At 40.8% G+C, this 17,653-nt stretch overlaps 1 protein-coding gene across 2 annotated transcripts; it reads right to left on the bottom strand.

The window, feature by feature from the left end:
- Window positions 1-6,611: 6,611 nt before the first annotated feature.
- Window positions 6,612-16,864, bottom strand: LOC121718267 (GTPase IMAP family member 8-like). Of its 2 annotated transcripts, XR_006033900.1 has the most exons (8): window positions 16,715-16,864; window positions 12,877-13,545; window positions 10,665-11,426; window positions 10,188-10,280; window positions 9,585-9,767; window positions 8,511-8,690; window positions 7,142-7,633; window positions 6,612-6,974 (listed from the first exon to the last, which is right to left on the bottom strand). XR_006033900.1 is itself a non-coding variant. In XM_042103203.1 (7 exons), exons 1-7 carry the CDS (start codon window positions 16,776-16,778, stop codon window positions 7,509-7,511), a joined length of 2,076 nt encoding a protein of 691 aa, XP_041959137.1. In that variant the 5' UTR covers window positions 16,779-16,864; the 3' UTR covers window positions 6,612-7,508. The 2 variants fall into 2 exon arrangements, 1 of the variants encoding a protein (XP_041959137.1); XM_042103203.1 differs by having other exon boundaries at window positions 6,612-7,633.
- Window positions 16,865-17,653: the final 789 nt, after the last annotated feature.

The following is a 17,653-nucleotide window of genomic DNA, read 5'->3' as shown; positions in this document are numbered from 1 at the left end:
TGTCAGCTGCCTGTTATCTGGTCTGTGAGTGTGTGTGAGGCTCCTCTGGGATGAGCTGTGGTGATGGGCGCACACTCCCTCTGGTGGTGTGGAGGGTCATCTTAGGAACCACTGCTGCTCTTAGCCTCTGCAGGGTTAAAGAGAAAGACATGGATGAGGATTTTCTTATGTTTTGTATTTCCCCCCATGGTTTATTGTATTTGTAGTGGAACAGTGTGTGTGGAGGTTTGCACATGGAATGCTTACAACGCACACAGTCTGTGGAATTAAGTTATATGACTTAATGAATGACTTTGATTGGGTGTACTGTGTGTGTGTGTGTGTGTGTGTGTGTGGGCAGAGGTAGGTGCACTGCATGTCATACCTCATGCAGTGCCCCTAGAGGGATCCAGGTGATGGAGATCCAGCCTGGCTACTGGTAGCTCCTTCCATACTGAGCAGAAGTGACACTTTGGAAAACTTTAAGTAATTAAGATGTCTGGTCCTAGAGAGAGAGAGACCTTACACACTCATTGTGTTGAAACTGGTTCCGGCGCCGACAAGAGTGGCAGCACGAGTGTGTGTGGCATGCACACACTCTCCTGCCCCGGACCTGCCTGAGGACATCAGAGTTTACCGGCAGACGCAAACGGAGAAGAGGCCGCAGAGAAGGCGTCAGACAACGAGCTCGGCGGCGCTGATATAAACCACCTTTACCGTCAATGATTCTGTCCAACATCGGGTCACTGCAAAACAAAATTGCTGAACTTCGTATTAACACCAGAGCCTACTACGAGTACCGGGAAGCGGGCGCTATGGTGTTTACCGAGACCTGGTTGCATTCGGATATCACTGACTCCCTGGTGGAAGTGGACGGATTCTCACTTTTCCGGGCGGTAAATTAGATCCATTTCAATTCGCTTACAAACGCGGGCGATGTACTGATGATGCTACTTCCTCCATCATGCATCTTGTTTTAAAACACCTTGAAGACAAGTCATCCTATGCCCGATTACTTTTTATTGACTTCAGTTCCGCTTTCAATACTCTCCAGCCCTACTGTACCTATTAATCCAGAAATTGAAAGTGTTGGACGTTAATCCATCACTTATACGGTGGTTTCATTCTTTCCTGACTAGCAGGACACAGCAGGTCAGGGTAAACTCCAGTCTATCCCAAATTAAAGTTATTAGTACTGGGGCACCACAAGGATGTGTGAGTTCACCAGTCCTTTTTACTCTGTGAGTGTAATGAGTGTTCATCTAAGCACCCTGGGAACTATATCTTTAAATACTCAGACAACTCAACAATTCTATGCTTACTTCAACAGAATGATGACCTGGGGCCTATTGCACAAAAGCAGAATTAAGACATCCGGGATAAGTTACTGAGCTGCGCTCAATGAATCCAAAACACGATCGTACAGGCTTAATTGGTTGCACAACGAGCAAGCCAGGATGAGCAGACACGGATTCATCAAGCCAGGTGATACCTATCCTGGATAAGTGCGCGCTCACGGCTCCCTTAAATAGACCCCGCCACCGATCACAGATTCACTGATTCACCATGGCAACTAGAGCGGCTTCATTGCTTCTTCTACGGTGAAGTAGGTAGATAGCCTTCTCACAACAGCAACAAACAGCAACACCTCTGTTAAGGAGAATATTGCAACTAGTTCCGCGACTACCACGCGTGAAATGGTTAGGCACTCCCGTGACGTCACATTGTCGCATATGCAGGTCGGGAATGGCGAGTATGTAAAAGTTATTTAATGATCACAAACGTTTAAATAATGACAGTGGGTCTAGGTATATGTGATAACAATGTGTAGTGGGCAGTGGAAAAATTATTGGTTTCCGTTTGTGGTGACTGCTGACTGAGATAAGGGATGAGATTAAATAGATCCTGGAATTTAGTTGTAGTTGTACAGGGAACTGTGCTCTCTCCAGTCCTGTTCACCCTGTACACATCAGACTTCTGCTACAACACCGAGTCATGCCACATGCAGAAGTTTTCTGACGATACTGCAATTGTGGGGTGTATCAGGAACGGGCAGGAGGAGGAGTACAGGAGCCTGGTGGAGTACAGGAGCCTGGTGGTGGATTTCTGCAGGTCTAAGCCCACTCTGCTATCAGTCCCCATTGATGGGGTCCATGTGGAAGTGGTAAGCACCTACAAGTATCTGGGTTTCCACCTGGACAATAAACTGGACTGGTCAGCCAGCACTGATGCACTCTACAAGAAAGGGCAGAGCAGGCTGTACTTCCTGAGGATGATGCAGTCCTTCAATGTGTGCAGCAAGCTCCTCAGGATGTTCTACCAGTCTGATGTTGCCAGTGTCCTCTTCTATGCAGTGGTATGCTGGGGAGGAAGCACAAAGAAGAAGGATGCGGGGCAAATTGACAGGCTGGTAAGGAAAGCTGGCACTGTAGTGGGAGCTGAACTGGAGTGCATCACTTCAATATCAGACAAAAGGACCCTGAACAAACTGATCAACATCTTGGGACAATGAGTGTCACCCCCTCCACAGCACTATTGTTAAGCAGAAGAGCCTGATCAGCTGGAGACTTCGCTCACTGCCTTGCACAACAGACAGACTGAGGAAGTCATTTGAGCCATTGAACTGTTCAATGCTTCACTTAAGGGAAGAGGAGAGATAGACTTCTCTGCATAGTCTGTCTGCCTCTTCACCCCCTCCATGTTTGGATATTGTCTGTCCACTAGCCACTTTTTACCACTGTCTTTCTGCCTCATTGTTTGCGTTCTATATTAGCACACTAGCACATATGCATAACCCCTCCCTCCATGCCACAGCCGAACTGTGGCCACACTTATACCTTTTCTTAAAAGAGTATATATAGATATATAGATATAGACTTTATTCTTGCACTGTTGGACTTACTCATTTGCACTATCACCATGACACTCACTCACACAGAGCACCTTACCTTACCTTACTATGCACAGAGAATCACAGGCTCAGTCCCTGCCTCAGTCATTGTAAGCGCCACTTGATTGATTAATCACCACTATGTGGATACTGTTTTTAGAATTGATTTAGATTAAGTGCTAGTTAGCATAATTTGTATTTTAGTATACAGTATTTAGTATATTCTTTATCTTCTATTGCTTAGTTGTGTTTTTATATTATATACTTTTAATTACTTTTTCTGCTGTTAGTGAATGTGTGTGTGTTGTCTGTATGCTACTGAGACCTTGAATTTCCCTTGGGGATCAATAAAGTATCTATCTATCTATCTATCTATCTATGAATATTGAAGTAAAAAAGCCTAATTATATTGACCAGGATTCCATTTATAAAAGCAATAAAAGGAGAAAATATCCAAGGAGGTGAATTGAATATTGAAGTAAAGCCAAGTTATATTGACCAGGATTCCATTTATCCATCTAGGGGTCGGCAACCTTCACCAGTAACGACTCCTCGGCCGAAAAACTAGTAAGGCGGATAGTCTGATGATAGTTTAACTGAATTCAAGTTTTATATTGTGCACGCACAGCGTGAGATAGCACTGGAACACTGAGGGAGAACATAAGTTAACCTAGGGAGATGATCTAAAAAAAAATCAGTAGACAAACATGATGTAGTACATCATTGCATCACTCCACCAATCAGCTGAATCCAATATGGCCCCTGTAATACAGTTGTTTTGAACTCTCATCTGTCCTTTGTGGTCTCTAGCTGCCCCGATAATAATAAAAAAATGTGTATATTTAGCATATTCTTTATCTTCTACTGTCCTTATTGCTTAGTTGTGTTTTTATATTATATACTTTAATTACTCTTTCTGATGTTAAATAATGTGTTTGTGTTGTATGTATGCTGCTGAGACCTTGAATTTCCCCTAGGGATCAATAAAGTATCTATTTATCTATCTATCTATCTATCTATCTATCTATCTAAAAACATCCGTCTCAAAAACCTCTAAAATATGCAACAGGATGTGACCGAATAATAATTTTGAAGCAATATCGAGTAAAGTCTTTAAGTAAGGGATAATGGACGACACGCTGTTCGACTAGACAAAGTTAATGTTCTAGATGGTAAAAACGGCCCGACGCGAGCCTCTGGTGATTTCAGTTAGATTCTAGTATTTGTATTTTGCCATTTCTAACGTAAGGTATTTGGACGGAGATATGTGAGAGAGGCCTCAGTGACCTCCAAGGTTTTATTTTTCTGCAGAAACTAAATGAGTTTGGAAGTGGGTGGTTGGGTATTTGTGACGTGGGGTTGTGAGTGCCCATTAATAAAAAGAGTGTTAGAATCTCATTTAAGAACACAGGATACTAAACGCTTTGCAAACAGACACTACTATGTGGCATCCTCTGCATCTTTAAATTAAAAAACCAGAGGTTCATTAATAGTATTGAAACATAGCCTTTCATTGAATATAATGGGAAAGTATGGGAGTGAAGATGGTCTGAATTTCATACATTAAAACTGTCATCTCAGGTCGTAAATTTGCTTTTATTTCTGTTTATGCCCCATCTCAGTATGAATCAGATTTTTTCCCTAATTTAGTTTCAGTTCTAGCGCAACTACATGACTTTTCACTTATTTTAGGTGCAGACATGAATGCTTGTATTAATCTAGCTTTGGACAAGTCAGCTCCAAAATCAACCCCCTCCCAATTAAGTGCATCAAAAGATATTAAAGGTGTCTTGACATCTCTCAGTTTGGTAGACATTTATCGCATAATTAATCCTACTTCAAAACAGTACACTTTATATTCAGCCAGACACCAGACTCTCTCTAGAATAGATTACATTAGCATCTCCAACTTCCTTCTCTGAAATTCATAATGTAGCAATTATACCCTCTCCTTTATCAGATCACAGTATGGTTTCAGCTCATATTACATTAATGCATACTCCACCTAGAGCCTCACGATGGCGCTTCAATACATCCCTCCTCCAAAATGAGGAATTCTGTACTTTTCTTAGTAATTCCTTAAACACTTTTATAGAAATCAATACAGGTCCAGTAGAAGATCCTATATTCTTATGGGATGCTATTAAAGGATCAATTAGAGACTCAACTATTTCTTTTTCCTCTTATCTTCGTAGCTTCGTAAAATAAGTGAATTAGAGGATGCTCTTATTCAACTTGAGTCAGAAAGGCAACACACACAATCTGACACCCTGTTGGGGAAAATATTCACAATAAAATCTGAGCTGAGACAGAGAGCTGAATTTTTAATACATAGAACCAGAAGAAATTATTACTTTAATGGCTCCAGACCTAGCCATCTACTAGCCGTACGACTTAAACAGAACGAGAAATGTTCTTCTATAATGACTATTTCACCTTCTGCTACTTTAACTGAGCCTTGTGAAATGAATGCAGCTTTTAAAAAAATCTACTCCAACCTCTATTCTTCTGAGGTATTCCTAAACATGGATTCCTGTAAAAACTTTTTCAAGGACCTTGAACTCCCCACCCTCACTAGCCAATATTCAGAAAAATTAGCTGCTCCAATCCCATTAGAAGAGTTGAAAGAGGCTCTTGCCAGTATGAAAAAGGGCAAATCCCCAGGCTGGGACGGTATCCCTCTAGAGGTATACTTGGCCTTTTGGGACATAGTTGGACCACCTTTGTTAAACATGATTAATACTGCTATTGACAAAGGTGCTTTTAATTCAAGTGTCAACACTGCAATAATCACATTACTTCTTAAACCAAACAAAGACCCCTCTGAATGCGGTAACTACAGACCCTTATCTCTTTTAAATGGAGATGTGAAATTATATGCCAAGGTCCCTTGCCTCACGACTTGAAGGTTTTTTGACAAAGTTAATACATAATGATCAGACTGGATTCATCAAGGGCAGATTAGCATCTGATAATGTACGCCGGCTTCTCCACATCATCCATGCCGCTAATGAGATCGATTTACCATGTTCAGTCCTGTCACTTGACGCCGAGAAGGCGTTCGACAGGCTAGAAAAAGATTATTTATGGGTTACTCTCGACAAATTTGGATTAGGTTCAGACTTTATCAAAATGATTAAGGTCCTATACGCAAACCCCTCTGCCATGGTTTATATTAATAATACCTTCCCTTTACACCCGCCAGGGTTGCCCCCTTTCTCCTTTACTTTTCGTTCTCTCTCTTGAACCACTGGCTCAAAAAATCAGGCAACACCCGTCTGTTGTTCCCATCTCTATCAATAATTCTGAACACCGTATATCTCTATTTGCTGATGGTATTCTTCTTTATGTTGGTGACACAGGCACTTCTCTTCCACACATATTATCTATGTTTGATACATTTAGTTCACTATATCTGGATATAAAATTAATTGGATTAAATCATCACTAATGCATTTAAATTCAATTCGATCAGTGACGCCTTTGCCTTCTAATATCCCTGTAGTGGGTCAGTTTAGGTACCTTGGGATAGATATTTTACCTTCTATTTTTCACATAGCATCTCATAATTTTCAAAACATACATAACCAAATTGTAAAGGATACAGAACGTTGGTCAAAGCTTCCAAACTCCCTCCAAGCCAGAGTATCAATAGTTAAAATGGATATTCTGCCCCGTGTCAATTTTTACTCCTCAATGATCCAAAACGCCTGATTCAATTCACAGTAATCTGACCTTGAGGTTAAGATACATCAAAATGTCTTTCAATTTATTGTGCAACATTACTAAACCTGCATAAAACGGTGCAATGTAAAATAAATATAAATCGTTACATACAGGAAGTCGAAAGTATACAGACATTTCAAAATACATTTTAATGTCAAGGTCAAAGGATAAGGCCAATGTCTCTTTTTTTATTGAACAGTAATGACTGAATGAATTTGTGGGTAGCACTTCATATACAGATCGGTAATAAGAGGGTAGTTTCATGGTAATAATAGGGTAAAACCATGGTAGCAACACAACACAGTATCCACCAATGGTTGTGGTAAAGTGGTAATATCTGGTAGTTGATCCTCAAACAGCAACAGTTTCCCAATAGTCTCTATAGAGGGATTTAAAAATAATGATACATTTTTCTTTTCTCGTAATAAATCACAAAATGTAAACATGTATATGTATTCCATTGCAATAAGTGCACATTATGCCACTAACATGACATTTTTAGGCTCTAAAACGTAAAAAAATATCACTTATAGAAGGTATATGTACCTGGGTGGTTCTTAATGGTCTACCCCCATGTCCATATTACAATTGATTGATGTCATTTACACCTCAGTTTGCTTCCTGACCCTGGATAAGGCCACAGCAGCATGGACCTTTGTTTTTTATCCTGATAAGACCCCATCTGGGAGATGATGCTGAGTCTCATGTTCCCTGACAGGTTATGCTGTAGTGTAGATTCTAACAGCTTGGAACACCCGGTATTGTACTTTGTGATATTGTTGTCGCAAGTAGGCAAGTAGGAACATGACCCTTTTTGTTGGGTTTAGATGAACTGGGAAAATGTTGGGAATTGAAGAAAAGGGGAATTCCAGTGTTACTTTAAACAATTGATTTCCAATAGCAACCATGCTTGTCACTCTAAACATCTGATGTCCTCATCTTCCACTTCGGATCCAAATCCAGAGGAGCTTAAAAGCCACCTGCACACTTTTTTTCTTGCTTGTTGAAATTCTTGCTCATCAGGTTCTGATGTCATATCTAGAAAACAAATCAGAAATACATAGAACACAAACAACCAATATGTTCAGAGAATTGCATGTTTGGGTATGAGAGGTGGGCTATGTAGGCCAAAATCCAGTTGCATCAGTTGATAGCATGTATCTTCCAGGAGTTGTGGTTTGCTCTGTGCCTACTGGCCACAAATGCTATGTTGCCATTTATGCAGCTGTTTAGCTATATATGCAAATCCCTGCACAGTAACAATGCTTCGCCAACATGATAATATATTTCCAAGTATATATCTGCGTAGAACTATGTGTCTCATTTTACATTTGTATTTGTACACATTGTAACTCCACAAGTCACATCATGTAAATAAGAAAATGTTTTTGTAAATTTTGGGTAGTTGGTTCCACCCACTTCAATGAATAATGCTAGGCTAACGGTGGTGTGTCAGACGGAGTAATTGTACGCACAGAGACAAGAAGAGTATCCTCTTATCTAACATGGCCGTAGATGGCAAATAAACAAAAAAAAAGTCGGCATATTCCATTAACATGCTCTATGTCATGTTATGCGGTTTCTAAGCTTTTTGTCACATACAGCAAACATCTCACAATCTGTTAGCTGCCTTTCCCCTGAATACACTGTAAAATGCTGTCACTGTAAACAGCCCAGGCTCCAAAAATGGCAACAAAAACAGTCTGGTCCATCCTGGACCATGAAACATAACAAACTGTTACAGCCAATCACTGATGAGATGCACGTTCATGTCAGTTTCAGTTGCACAGGAGGTAGGGACGAGCTAGCTAGAAGTGACGTTACCCAACCCTTCTTAGAGCACCTTTAAATCCTACCTGCCTGCTTTTGATCAGAGTAAGCCTCAGTGCTCATAAAGGTCAACAAATTGGCTCACCGTGAGATGTGCTCATCTGGAATATTCCAGAAGCTCTTTCCATGAAAACTGTCTTTCGTCTGCTGAATTCTCGATTAAGAGTCTCCTTAATTTTCTCCTGAAGATCAGAGTGCATCTCAGTGGTCTGCCTTGAGAGGTGATGTAGGTCTTCCCCTGATAGATGTTTTTTGTCTCCAGCCTCTGTTGTATATGTAATGCACACAATATTAGAGAGTGGGTTGTAGCTCTAAATGGTGTTCTTGTAAGCACTGGCACACTAGATTAGATTAGATTCAACTTTATTGTCATTGTGCAGAGTACAAGTACAAAGAAAACAAAATGCAGTTTGTGTCTAACCAGAAGTGCAAAAAAAAAGCAGAACAGTGCAATGTGATATACAAAGTATTGACAGGTGGTGCATAGACAGGAAGAAATATGGTGCAATGTAGACTATACAGTTGGTTTACAGAAGGTGGTGCATACAGTAATACACTAGCTGGTACCACTAGTACCTCTGTCTTGGACTTTTTGACCATTCAGTGTTGCCATCAAGTAACACTGATAATTTCAGCATGAGCAGGTCTTGAAGCAAGTCTTTCACCAGACAGGTCATTGGAACTGGAGAAACAAACTTTGGAGATTCCCCTAGTGGCACTCTCCAGGCGGTTAGTACTAGAGACATTGACCGGTATAGGAGGCCATTCTAGAGGCATTGACCAATCACATAAGTCATGCCAGAGGCATTGACCAATAACAGAGGCCATGCCAGGGTATTGGCTGGTCATAGAGGTCATGCCAGAGGCATTGACTGGTCAAAGGACACTCTCGATGTCCCCCTAGTGGTATCAATCAGTGAAGTGCCAATGCTCAAAAGAATGATCAATTTAAGGCACAGAACAACTGCTTCTGCAATTCTATTATTACATATTTAGAAGGCTAGAGATATTCCCTGCAATAATTTCAAATGGAATCTCTGTTGGCAAAGGTCAAAAATAAATGTAAAAAACGTAGGAGTGTTCCTTTAAAAAGAACCTAGCTACCTACTTTTGATCAGAGTAAGACTTAGTGGTCATACAGGTCAAAGAATTTGCTCACCATATGATGTGCTCATCTCCTGGATTAGTCCAGAAGCTCTTTCCATGTAAAATATCTCTCGTCTGCTAAATTCTCGATTAAGGGTCTCCTTAATTTTCTCCATAAGTTCAGAGTGCACCTCACTGGTCTGTCTTAAGAGGTGATGTTGGTCCTCTTCTGATAGATATGTTTTGTCTCCAGCCTCTGTAGTGTATATTAAGCACAACATGTTAGCTCAATTTTAGCTACTGCAATTCTATTATTTAGAGATATTCTATACTAGCCTGGCTAGCGCCACCACTGGGGCGTGGTCTGGGAACCAAACGTTCATTTTCTCGTATTTGAAAAAAATGCCCAGATCCGTTTATTGGGTGCCACGGATGTCTATCAAATGCGTCTGTGCATAGCTCATCATCGTCTTGCTTTCCCCCCTGTTCTGTGATTGGTTCCCTATCTCAGGCGAAAATTTGCTCCATGGTCTCCAGGCTGCCTTAGCAGCGTGAATCAAATCGCGCGCAAGGCAGCATGGGAACACCCAGGCTAATTCTATACAATAATTGCAACTGGAATCTCTGTTGCTAAAGGATGACATAGTAGAATGAATGAATAAATGAATGAAAGGACCTGATTTAGAAGTCCCCTCCCCAGGGGCTGAAGTGTTAGGACTTTCTGGTGGTTTTTCATTTGTTTGGTTTTCTGAAGACTCATTTTCCTTAACTGGTGAAGGAAGATAAAAACTTAAATCTGGCAACTGACAGGGAAGCTACACCAGGCGCGTAACTGAAGTGTTCCGTTCGCAACGCGTAAAATCCATTTTAGACAATGGTCTATTTTTTCCGAACTTACGTGCCGCTATCACCTCTGGTGTAGCTACTTCCATTGATTGTAGTGGAAGCTAATTGTTGCAGCAGACGCAACACGAACGGAACGCTTCAGTTACGCGCCTGGTGTAGCTTAGCCCTAATACATGAATTTGTCAGTTTTGAATGGATTTAAAAAAATAATTTGATATATGAAATTAAATTGTGTGTGTGTTTACCAGTATTTAGCTCAGAATCCTAACAACATTTTCAAAGACGCTTTTACATACGCTATACTCACATTTCACAACAGCATCCATGCTCTGGTTTCCTTTTCCAAGCAGTTGTGTCCATAGTTCTTTAATCTTCTCCTCCATTATTTTGTCCATTGCATTCCACTCTTTATCTAACAGCATTCCCATCTCTACACCCAACCCTTCTGGTTCTGATGTTTCCCTCACCTCTGTGTTCTGGGTGTCAGTATAGGAGCTGTTTCCTGCTATCATCTCCCTGATCCTCTCCAGCAGCTCTGTAACCTGGGACCCGTCTCCTCTGTTGACATTGTCAAAGATGTGATATCTGTTCCCACATTTCTCAATGAGCCACTGTAGTGGTTCTCCTTCACACTCAATGTGCTCCTCAATACTCATGTCTCGCAGCCGATCTCCACAAGTGAACAACACGATGGTGTGTCTCCAGATATGATCACCAAACATCTTCATGTTGTCTTCAGTAATCTTCCTCTGTTCCTCAAGGAAGGTTGTGTCTGCTGGAACTGCAATGAGTATGGCATGGGGAGCTTTAGAGCCTAGGCTCAGACTTTTTTGGAGTTCCGTTTTCACCCATCCAGGAGTGTAGTGGGCAGGGAAGTACTTCCACCAGCTAGGAGTGTCCACCACAGAGACCTTTTGTCCTGCCACTTCTCCAGTTTGTATCTCAGCTGCCATGGTCCTCCTGGTGAAACTCTCCTCTCTGTTTAGAATGGTATTTTTTGCTGAAGTTTTTCTGGAGCTTATCCACCCCACTAGAAGCATCCTGATTTCTGGTAGGGACTGAATCTTGGCTGAAGGGTCAAGAGATCTCTTCAGAAAAGGTTCTACCATTGACTGACAATCATATATCATATAAAAGTATGTTTATGATGTTCAGATTCATATACAAAAACAAAAAACAAACATTGGGCCTCATTCACCAACCCTTCATGAGAAGAAATGTATTCACTTTTCACAAAGATCCTGGAATTCAGTTATGACATTTTATTTGGGATTTGTTCTTAGGTTACAGCTTATCCTAACTGCATGCCAGTGTTCAATTTTGGCCTAGCAATGAGTCATCTCTGTCCGAACTGAATTCATTCAGCATGTTGCACTATTGCGTCATGTTCCTCATTCAAAATAGCAGGACAATGTGACAGAAAGAAAATAGGAACGGGGCATCTGAAGTAGGATTCGCTGCAGAACACAAGATCCAAGGGGTGAAGCTGGATCTAGGTCCAGTGGGCGGAGTTGGATATGCCTGAAGATCTTGGTCGGGGTCGGGGTTGTTAGCTTGTTGCTACCGATTTGGTTCGGCTGACCAACCAAGGATTAAAATAAGTTCATTAAACAATTCTGTAACAAGTAGCATGAAGCTGTCTGCATGTTGTAGGCTAGATTTGCGTGAGTTCTTTATCTGCTTTACTTTTGCGAGTTGGGACCACCTCATCACATTAATAGGCTATGTTATAAACGTTCTATGAGGTACCAGTGTTTAGCTGTGTCACAAAACAATAAGCTTTGTCAGACTACTTTTAAAATGATATTCAGGGCTATATACATTTTAAACATTCAGGGCCGAAGAACCGACAAGGCCTTGCGTTAATTCTTCAGGTGGGAAGTGTCATGAATTTTCATACGAGAGACGCTCTCATTGGTGGTTAGGATATGGAGTAGGGGATTGACAGCAACATAGCCAATCACATTATGAGAGATGCTGAATTTAACATCAACTGCGATGTTTGATTTTAAATTAATGTAAATTTAGCCGGGACTGTAAACTGGCACACGTGGGTGCTCCGTATCAGCGCCTATGATTGTAGCTGTGCAGCCAGATGATATTATCAGTAACATCCAGGCCTCCATGAAAAATAGGATTTTATTAAGTTGAGGCAACAAGTGAGTAGTATGATGACAATTTTCTGAAATACTACTCTGGAGCGCGTTTCCCCAAACCATAGTTGCTACCTAAGTTAGCAATTGACACCTGAATAGCGGAAAAAGTAGTGGCGAGCGGCTCTGAGAGTAGTTGGACGCACTTGGAAAAAGAATTATTGGCACATTATTGCGTCATGACCTACTGTAACAACTGAGTGGACAGAGAACATTCAAGGCTACGCAAAAGTCCCTCGCTTGGATGCAGTTAAAATTCCCTGTTAGGAAGATATTGTTGAATGAGGCCTATTGTGTGTAAATATTTGGCTGAGATGTCCATCTCTCAAATGCAGAGTGGATTGTTTCTTTTCAAGAACATCTTACCTTCTTCTTTCAGTTGTTCTCTTTTTTCCATCCTCCTCTTGAGTCTGCCATTTGCTTTTTCTTTCACAAGTCTTGCCCTCTTTTCAACCTCCAATAAATATTTGTCATCAAGCTTAAAGTACCCACCTCTGTTAATCTTAATAACATTCTCTATCTCGCCCAGTAGTTTTGTGACCTGGTTATCCTCACTGTTTCCGTTGTCATAGACACAGTATCTATTCCCACATTTCTCTAATACCCACTTCAGAGCCTCCCCCTCACTCTCAGTGTGCTGCTTTATGCTTTTACCCTCCAGAGATTCTCCTTTGGTGAAAACCACTATGGTGTGTTCCCAAATATTCTCCCCAAAAAGCCCCATGTGTTCCTCTACAGATCTCCTATTTTCTTCATCGAATATCATATCAACCCTGATGGTCAAGATGAAGGCATGCGGTTCTGGTGGACACTGAGACAAGCTCTGCTGAAGTTTCAGCGTAATGAACTTCGCCGTGTCAATCAACTTGTAGTTCCTCCACCATCCAATGGTGTCTACCATGACAACTGACCTGTCATTGACCACACCTTTTCTTCTCTCAACTGCTATTTCCCTGGGTGAAAAGTCCCTGAGCACTCTGTTGATCAAAGACGTCTTGCCAGATTGTTTACCACCAAGTACAATCACTCTCAGCTCTGAAAGAAACAGGCAAAAGATAAACAATTAAACCAAAAACAAAAAACTTGAGGTGGTGGACATGTGAAAGTATGGAATCTTAAACCCCTGAACCCCTTGATTAAATCCCTAAAAATGCATCTCTGCTTCCCAAAATATACAGACATATCCAGTTGTTTTTATTTTCATGAAAAAGAAAACCCCTAAATGGTCTTGAAGTGTCGCCCTTCACATGTATTGGCACCCCTGGTAAAGATAAGTAAAAGAGGTATTATTTTCATCAGTGGCGTAACATAGTTGTGCTGGATCCCTGTACAAGCATTTTCCTTGATGGTATAAAGTGGTATAAATAGGAGCCACTCCTCAATAACCCATGATTGAGCTTGATATGCTGATTGAGCAGCTTAAGGTTGACATGCTACAACCAGGGATGGTTATAACACACATCAAAATATATTTTCAAATAAAATATCAAATACACTAATTTAAAGTCTATCAAAATAAACTACAAAATACGGCAGCCACGACGTATAAAAATAAATTACTGTATTTTTCTATTTTCAAAATACAAAGAATAAGGGAGTATGAGATCACTTTGCAAACCTTCAATATCTGGCTATTTAATCTATTCCTTCATCAGTACACTAATTCTGTCGACTAAGCCAGAAAACAGTGGTCTGAGGTATGGTTTGCTAGAACTCAGTGTGGTCTTTGGTGTGAACGCTATCCGTTCCAAAACCAGAAAATAAATGTTGCTTTTTTTGTGGCATCACTATTGATAGAAGCTCGTGTTTATGACACAAATGGACCGGGTGCACAAACTAAAATGTAACTGGGGGAGTAATCTGTAAACAGTAAACAGTCAATAGATCAACTATGCTGACCTGTTACATTTTAAATAATGTATCAGAGATGTTGTCACAGCCAGGCCAGGTTCCCAAACGAGCAATCAGTCCAACTTAACCACACCTGCCCGTTCACTCTCCCCTGCTTATTAGTTACTCACCCCAACCAATCAGTCTCCACTGCTCATTCTCTTCCCTCCTGATTGGTGATCACTTTCACCTGCACTTCACTGAACCACAGAAAACTTAATCTCCATTCACCCAGCACTCTGTCTCTGGCCTCATCATCGGATGCTACAGAACTCCAGGTCACGCTGTTCCTTGAAATCTGTTCTGAACTGCTGTTGACGCTGAATCTCCTAAGTTTGCCTTTTGGATCTTCTGTGTTCTCAGCGTGTGGTATGACACTTCTGAACTTTTGCCAGTAGGCCATGTTTTCGTGAAAACCCTGGATTTTGCCTGTGATGTTCTGATGCCTATGATGCCGGTAAATAAATCTCACTCTGCTTGACTTCTTGTCTGTCTCTGTGGGTCCTGACAGATGTACTCGCGCTGGTAGTGTAAGGAACTGGGCTAGCGTTCGGTAGCCTGATAAGTCGTGGGTTCAGTTCCCGGCTTCCACCGTTGTGCCCTTGAGCTACAGTAGGCACTTAACCCCAAGTTGCTCCGGGGACAATGTAATCCCTTGTAATATACTGTAGTTGACAGTAAGTCACTTTGGGCAACAGTGTCTGTGTAATGTAATGTACTCAGTCACCACTGAACTTGTCAAGTGGTACAAACTAACAAAGCTATTGGGCAACCCAATGCAGTTCTGTTACGTAAGGGATAATGTATTGTCCACCGGTAATTATCAGAAAATAAGTCCTGACAGGGAGAACAGGGTTTTGCTTCGACCTGAAGGGACTTATTTTCTGATAATTACCGGCGGACAATACATTATCCCGCTTATTACACAGCTACTTGCCAAAACGAGAAAAGAAACCTAACACAATGAATCTTTAAAAATGATTTTGCTACCGTTCCGTGTCTTCTGCTGACAAAATAAATAGTTCGCCACACAGATAGAACTTGACAGTTTCAAGGTGTTGCGTGGCCACGTCTTACTAGCTTACTTTCCCTTTCAATGAAATTCCATTGCATTAAGCAAACAGAATTCTTGCGGAGGGATATGAAAGACGTTAATCAACCCGTTGCCATTGACAGCGGTGATTATATACTTTGTCGGTGATTTATATAGATTTAACATAGGCCCGAACGTTGGGAAGGCCCACAGCACTCTGAAGAGCCGTGTAATAATTTAAAAGAACAAATGGTAAACTGATATATAATGCTTGCCCAGAATGCTGGATATTGTTTTAAGGTGATACATGGGGCAACTTTTTAAGCAATGTTGCAGGGCAACCACATAACCAGTTCTGTGTGTTCCGATTGCATGATCATGTTAATTTGCCTACTGAGGATTAAAGTTTCCCAATATCAAAAGGAATGTGCCAGAACAGAAATACAGTACTGCATTACCCAACAACATTGCTCAGAAAGATGCCTTGTGTATAATGAACTTGGGAGGACATACAGTATACACACCACAGTCAAAATTGTTCCAATGTTCTAGCAAAAACACGCACACTTAAGTGTGGTTGAGCAAGTATCCATGTGGTTGAGTGAGTGGGCGGGAAGTTTACACCTCACCTCTGTGTCGCTGTGAGCCGGCATTGCAGCCACGCAGAGGAGTAAACTTCCGGCTTCAGGACGCAAAACTCCTAACTTACTATATTTCTTCTGACCATTTACTAAAACGGCTCATTCTAACCAGCACAGCACATCACATAATTAGTGAAATCACCTCTGTTGGTAGGACTTTTACTTCCTGAAGCTGGACTTTTACAGCTCCACATTTTCACTCCAACTGAAAAATGTCCATGCTAGACTGCCATCAATTGGCATGCACTACATTGTAACACTTAATTTGTGACTCAAATGCATGTTATGGCACAAACTCTGTTTGAAATGATGAAAATACATGTATGATTCCTTTTGCGAATCCTACTTATAAATACATACAATACAAACCCAGGACAAACATACTACCATGCCTATAGGTATATACTTACCCTGCGAGTTCTGACAACTTCATTTACACTACAAAACCAAGATTCAACAGAAACAAAAGTTCCCCAATTCTTTGCTTAGACTTTTATTACTCTGTCTGTGACTATAAACTACATCCTCTCTTGACTGGTTCGATAGAAGTATCAGAAACTGCCACCTACAGTAACTTGATACAGAGAAAGTCAACTTTGTGAAACAACTCTTTGTTCTGGTTTTGTGTTTGTTTTCTTACCATGCTGGCTGTGATGTTCCTCTTCAGCTATTACTTCGGTCCCCTTGTCTTTATTCTCACACATATTTACAATAAACTGCTCATTTAGGAGAGTCCTTCATGCAGCTTCAAAATGTGCCGTCTGCAATGCCCCTATGTGCTGTTTGAAAATGTTGGTTCAAATGTTGGCAGATTTGAAAATCTGGTTCTCTGTGAAACCAGACTGACTACATGCCTCTGTCAAGCATAGGCAGACTGTCAACAGATCATAATGATTCTTGTCAACTCCTATGCATTTCCTTGTTGTGCAAATAAGAGAAAGTTGTTAACAGCAACATTGTGTAATCTCAAGGGTTAATTCTTGGGGGAAATTCTCCCGTCTGGTGGTGAGATGGTATATTGCAACAGACTCCAGACTCCCCTTTGAATTGTTAAATTCCATTGACTTAAATAATACATTTAAGGTTAAATGGCTAAAGGAATGTCTCAAAGCTCCACAATCTATTTAGTTTTTTCCATACAATATTTGTATGAGGTTAGGAGGTCTTCTTACACTCTTGTAACTAGTCTCCAGTGTTTCCCCTAGAAATTTTTCCAGCAGCGGTGCTGTTGAACGTAGGAATGCCCCCCCCCCCCCCCCCCCAAAAAAAAAAGAAAACATTGAAAAAAATACTCCTTAAATGGTGGCTTCTGGTGGATTTTGTGAAGGAAATGGACAGATTGAGTTACAAATTATGACATAACTATCAACACAAGCATGTACAAAGCATGATTATTGCAGTACTTGAACAGGATTTATTCATGTTTTTCTTTCACCTTTTTCATTTACATTATTAGTAATTAGTCACTGTACAACTGTACACTGTAGGCCACTGTACAAACTATTACTATTTAGAATATACAGTGCTGTGCATAAGTTAAGACATTTATTTATTTAATAACATTTATTTATTTACGATA

The sequence above is a fragment of the Alosa sapidissima genome, chromosome 9, assembly GCF_018492685.1.
Source record: "Alosa sapidissima isolate fAloSap1 chromosome 9, fAloSap1.pri, whole genome shotgun sequence".
Classification (NCBI taxonomy): Eukaryota; Metazoa; Chordata; class Actinopteri; order Clupeiformes; family Clupeidae; genus Alosa; species Alosa sapidissima.
Note: the sequence above shows the minus strand (reverse complement) of the source record. Positions and strands in the feature narration are given on the sequence as shown.